General features: G+C 41.5%; 1 protein-coding gene across 2 annotated transcripts; it reads left to right on the top strand.

Annotated features, from left to right (window-relative positions):
• Nucleotides 1–2,174: 2,174 nt before the first annotated feature.
• On the top strand, nucleotides 2,175–4,536 carry LOC149553351 (F-box protein At1g67340-like). 2 transcript variants are annotated; one of them, XM_089788813.1, is made up of 4 exons: nucleotides 2,175–2,361; nucleotides 2,492–2,943; nucleotides 3,071–3,233; nucleotides 3,424–4,536. In XM_089788813.1, exons 2-4 carry the CDS (start codon nucleotides 2,672–2,674, stop codon nucleotides 4,171–4,173), a joined length of 1,185 nt encoding a protein of 394 aa, XP_089644939.1. In that variant the 5' UTR covers nucleotides 2,175–2,361; nucleotides 2,492–2,671; the 3' UTR covers nucleotides 4,174–4,536. The 2 variants fall into 2 exon arrangements, with proteins under 2 accessions (XP_089644939.1, XP_089644937.1); XM_089788811.1 differs by having other exon boundaries at nucleotides 2,175–2,943.
• Nucleotides 4,537–4,788: the final 252 nt, after the last annotated feature.

Here is a 4,788-nt window from a genome sequence, read left to right as displayed (position 1 = left end):
TAGACATAGACATATACATAGACCTGTGTGTGTGTGTGTGTGCATATATGTATATTTATATACATACATACATATATAGATATACATATATATAGATATATGTGTGTGTGTGTGTGCATATATATGTATGTAATACACACACACACACACACACACACACACTCTTCAATTTGTGCTCACTTCAAATAAAATTTAAATCCATCCACTAAGTAATAATATTTTATTTAGTAGACTCAATTTAAAATGAATTTCTAATCTATAGATAATAGTACATAAAATGTTAAAATAGAAAATAAAAATTGTGTACAGGAAAAAAATAATGTTATATAGAAAAATAGACTTTGAAGACTTAATATTTTTATTAGATTAGTGTTATAAACACTAGAATGACAAAATTGAAATGGGCTTAAGTTTTGATAAACAAAAGGATGAAATGTTTCGTAATGTGACAAAAGGTAATCATATTTTCTAGTGTGTACTCAATTTGAATGGAGTTTGAATTCATCAATACATTACTAATGTTATCTTCTGTAAACTCAATTCAAAACAAATTTGAATCCATCAACAATAGTAGATAAAATAGTAAAAATGTTACATTTTGTAGATTCAACTAAAATGAATTACAATCCATTAATAATAGCAGACCAAACATTATAAATAAATAAGAGATTATGTATTTATTATTGTTAAGAAAAAAAAAGATTGTAGGTATTAAATTTCTTGTGTCCATGAGATTATTGTCCACAACTTCTATTAATCATTATGTGAATTTATTTCTTCTAACATTTCAAAATTTATTGAGAAAAATGCATGAATAGTGGCTTAGGGTCTAATAACAGTTCATTTTTTTGTCATTGGAGATTTGTGAATCACTATTGAGGCATTTGTGTGCTATTACTAAGAAATCTGTCCACAAGTATTGGTGATGATGAGTAAATAGTTATTGGTGCAACGAAGGCCATGTATTGATCGCCAATTGGAAATGACCACTTTTTAACCCTTGTGCACGTGACTATTCCTACAATATGCACCATTGATAGCTACAAAATGAAACCTTGACATCTAATAGTTAAGTCACATAAAAAGACAACTAAAAATTTTCTCACAATCCTATATTTCCATCTAGCTTAATTGAGCAGAGCCACCTAGCTTAATTGAGTAGAGCCACCTAGCTTTTGCTACATGATCTAACAAGACAAAATAAGTCATTTAGAAAGTTATTGTCATCCAGAAAATTCAACTTGCCAATATGTTTATAGAAGGAATGAGTTGAACGAGTCATATGGGTTGCCTTTGTAATTCATTCATGATTATCAAGCCCCATGTAAAAAAAATGGGAGATACAAAAGTTATGATTGGAGGTTTGGGTAAAGTAAAAAGAAGCTTGTAAGACACTCCGGGGCGTGCATTGAAATTATATTTGGAAGTCACTCAACAATCGTGTCACACCTCTCCTTACATTGACTCATGCAACCGTCCTGCCATTCATCCACGTCAGCCAGGCCGCCAGATTGGCCAATCTCTGCAAGAAACTCGAAGGTCCTTTTAAATAATTAAATGTAGTTGTTGCCCCCGATCAGCACACTTTTAAAATCTAATATACTTTGTTTGTCAATGCTTATCTCGAAAGATTGTGGGGTGAACGAGACTGGCATTCATGGCAAAAATAACGTTGCAAGCGCAAATGCTTTCCTTGCAAGGGAGGGAGGGAGGGAGGGAGGGAAACCGGAGTTACAGCGGGGTTAAAAGTGCGGTACAATTAGGTGGAACAGGGGACTACTGGGGGTAACCGTGGTTAAAGGGGGAAAAATACAAAAATACAAAAGGGGGCTAGGGGCAAAGTAGGGTTCACGTGGCGGAGGAATGAGAGGGTTACACGTGTCAGAGGCATGGGATGAGATGGAGAAAGGATCGTACAGCAGCGTAGGTGGTACACTGGTGGACAATCGCCGCACGCATGTGATGAAGTAGCTCTTTATTTGTTTTGGCCGGGTTTTTAAAATTCAGTCGGGTTTGACCGGGTCAATGGCGTAAAGGAGAGTAAACCGTAACAGTGGGGGAGTGGAGTGTAGTGATTTTCCGACAGGGCGAGCGTGTAACGGTTCCCGGCAAAAGTGAAGGAAAGCACCCAATATTGGTGACATAAGTAGACGATACGTTTCTCTTACATGCTTGGCCATTTCCGGCATTAGGAGGCGTGTCTGGCGGTGCGAAGATGTTTTTAGTCGCTTATGCCTTCCACGTTGTTGTTGAGCTTGGAGTTGGGCCAATTTGCAGAGGCAGAGCTTCAGTGAATTCATTATATATAAGTGTGTGCCCACGCCTCTTCCGCTTTGGTTGACTCGGTACAAGGGGTGAAACGTGAGTTTGTTTTTGTTTGGGATTGTTTTCGTCTTCTTTTTTGTTTGTGCTCTTCATCAGCCTTATCGCTTGTTTTTGGGCTTGCTTTTTTGTGTTTATCGGCTGGATGTATCCGGTGGGCGCCATTTAGGTCGGTTTGTAGTGATTTGTTTCATACCTGCTCCTCCGGGGATCTGCTTGTGCTTGTACTTTGAAGCGCCTATAAGATGGTTTTTTGTTGATTGATCATGTCTGTTTTGAGAGGAGGGACTGTGAAGATGAAAATGAAATGAGGTGATGATGTGAAAGGGAGGCCTGGGACTCGGATTGAATGAGAATTTGCGGGGTTTTGAGGTGCGGATTTGGAAGTGAGGAGTTTGATCCGATGCGAACGAGGAAGGGGACTTGTTATTCTTCGCCTCATGGCGGGTGCCGGCGGGATTCGAAACGGGGACGTGAGGGTGGTTTGGAATGCAGCGGGAGTAAGAGGCAAGTGCGTATGAATCACCTGGATGCACTGCCGGATGACTTGCTGTTGTCCATTCTGGTTAAGCTCAGCTCCTCTGCGGGGCGGCCGGCGGACTTGATCAGCGCCCTTGTTACGTGAGTGTTTCTAGGGTTTGTAAATTTGGATTTCGCTTTTTTTTATTTCCTGGTCTTTAGGAGTTTAAAGATGGAAATGTTTTTTTGTTTTTTTGGATTTAAGGGGGAAATGATTTTGTTTGTGCAGATGCAAGAGGTTCAATGAGGTCGGAATGCAGTCGATGGTGCTGCAAAATGCTTCAACGCCTGTGTTCGCCATGGAAGCGTGTCGCTGGTCGGAAGGCTCGCATCGATTTTTGAAGAAATGCGCGGATGCAGGGAACGTTGAGGCCTGTTATACCCTTGGCATGGTATGAGTTGGCTGGACTTTCAAAAAAATTGAGTTATTTTAAGGTTCAGGTCCAAAAGATGATTTTGTATGCGCCGGATGTTTAATTGCGCTGTAAATAATTGCTATGGGGCAAGCTTTTCGAGGAAATGAGTGTGGAATTTTTCCCTCTTCTTTTCCGAGTTTTGATTTTTCCCTGTTTGTTTTGCCAGATTCGGTTCTACTGCCTGCAGAATAGGGGCGGGGGAGCTTCGATGATGGCAAAGGCTGCCATATCCTCTCATGCTGCGGCATTATATTCCCTGGCCATAATACAATTCAACGGCAGCGGCGGGAGCAAGAAGGACAAGGATCTAAAGGCAGGAGTCGCGCTTTGTGCAAGGGCGGCCTTTTTAGGGCACATCGACGCTCTGAGAGAGCTAGGGCATTGTCTGCAGGACGGCTATGGAGTCGCTAAGAACGTCGCAGAAGGCAGGCGTTTTCTGGTCCAGGCAAACGCTCGGGAACTTGCTTCCGTTTGCCCCAAATCTCAGCAGAAAAGCTTCCGTTTCCAACCCTCATCGTTGGAACCCTGGCTAAGGAATCTCCGCAGAACCACAACTTCAGATCCGGTGGATACATTTTCTTCGCTGCAGGGCTGCCCGCTCTTGAGCGATTTCGGATGCAACGTTCCTCCGCCGGAATCGCACCCCGCGGTGAAATTCATGGTGGAGTGGTTCAATCTTCACCCGCCGGGTCCTGGCCTGAGATTGTGCTCGTATGGCGGATGCGGTAGGCCGGAGACGAGAAAACACGAGTTCCGGCGGTGCTCCGTGTGCGGCACTGTGAACTACTGTTCAAGGGCTTGTCAGGCTCTAGACTGGAAAATCCGGCATAAAAATGCCTGCATGCCCGTGGATGACTGGCTCGAGGCCGACGATGACGATGATGACGAAGACTATATTGATGAAGAATTTGTGTAGAACAATCATTTGCATCAGCCAGCGTCAATTTCTTCAGAAATTGTCAGCGATTTTGAAATGTGTGTGAGTTTTTCCACCATTGTACAGCTTTGGAACGAGATTGCTTTCTGTACAGTTTGAAGTAAAAAAACACAATTCAAGCAAGTATTTTCACTGTTTGCTGCAAGTATTTTTACTGTTTTGCTACCTTGTTAGCGTGAGATGCATTTCACACTGCAGTGAAAGCAAAGAAACGAGAGTCGTTTCATTATTCCGTACAGTCAAACCCTTTCGTGACTGTGGAAACTAACCAAAGACTTGATTCAATTCATGCTTGAAAGCAAAAAGTAAATATAGATGCTTCTTTGACTGAGGAATTAACTAGATGGCTGAATTTTCTGGTGGCGGAATAAATATGCGAAACATTAAATTTCTATGAGCAGATGACAGCTTGATCGACATTTACAATGGGGCCTCTGTACCTTCTCTGTTTTCATTTGCAGTCAAGAATTAGTTAGAGATGCAATCAATGTCGACGTCATGTGGGGCAACCAAAGAAATTTCCAAATTAAATGCGCGTATCAACACCCGAACAGAATTTATGGGAAAATGAAATTTTTTCTCAGTTTTCGACAA

Source organism: Cupressus sempervirens, chromosome 6 (assembly GCF_028749045.1).
Source record: "Cupressus sempervirens isolate cs-2001-9-10 chromosome 6, ASM2874904v1, whole genome shotgun sequence".
In the NCBI taxonomy this organism is placed as follows: domain Eukaryota; kingdom Viridiplantae; phylum Streptophyta; class Pinopsida; order Cupressales; family Cupressaceae; genus Cupressus; species Cupressus sempervirens.
Note: the sequence above shows the minus strand (reverse complement) of the source record. Positions and strands in the feature narration are given on the sequence as shown.

Excerpts from the sequence above, each read along its gene's own strand:
- LOC149553351 (XM_089788813.1), top strand. The coding sequence starts at position 2,672 with ATGAGAATTTGCGGGGTTTTGAGGTGCGGATTTGGAAGTGAGGAGTTT. Across the intron at positions 2,944-3,070 it reads TTGATCAGCGCCCTTGTTAC|ATGCAAGAGGTTCAATGAGG; the intron begins GTGAGTGTTTCT and ends TTGTTTGTGCAG. Across the intron at positions 3,234-3,423 it reads CCTGTTATACCCTTGGCATG|ATTCGGTTCTACTGCCTGCA; the intron begins GTATGAGTTGGC and ends TTGTTTTGCCAG.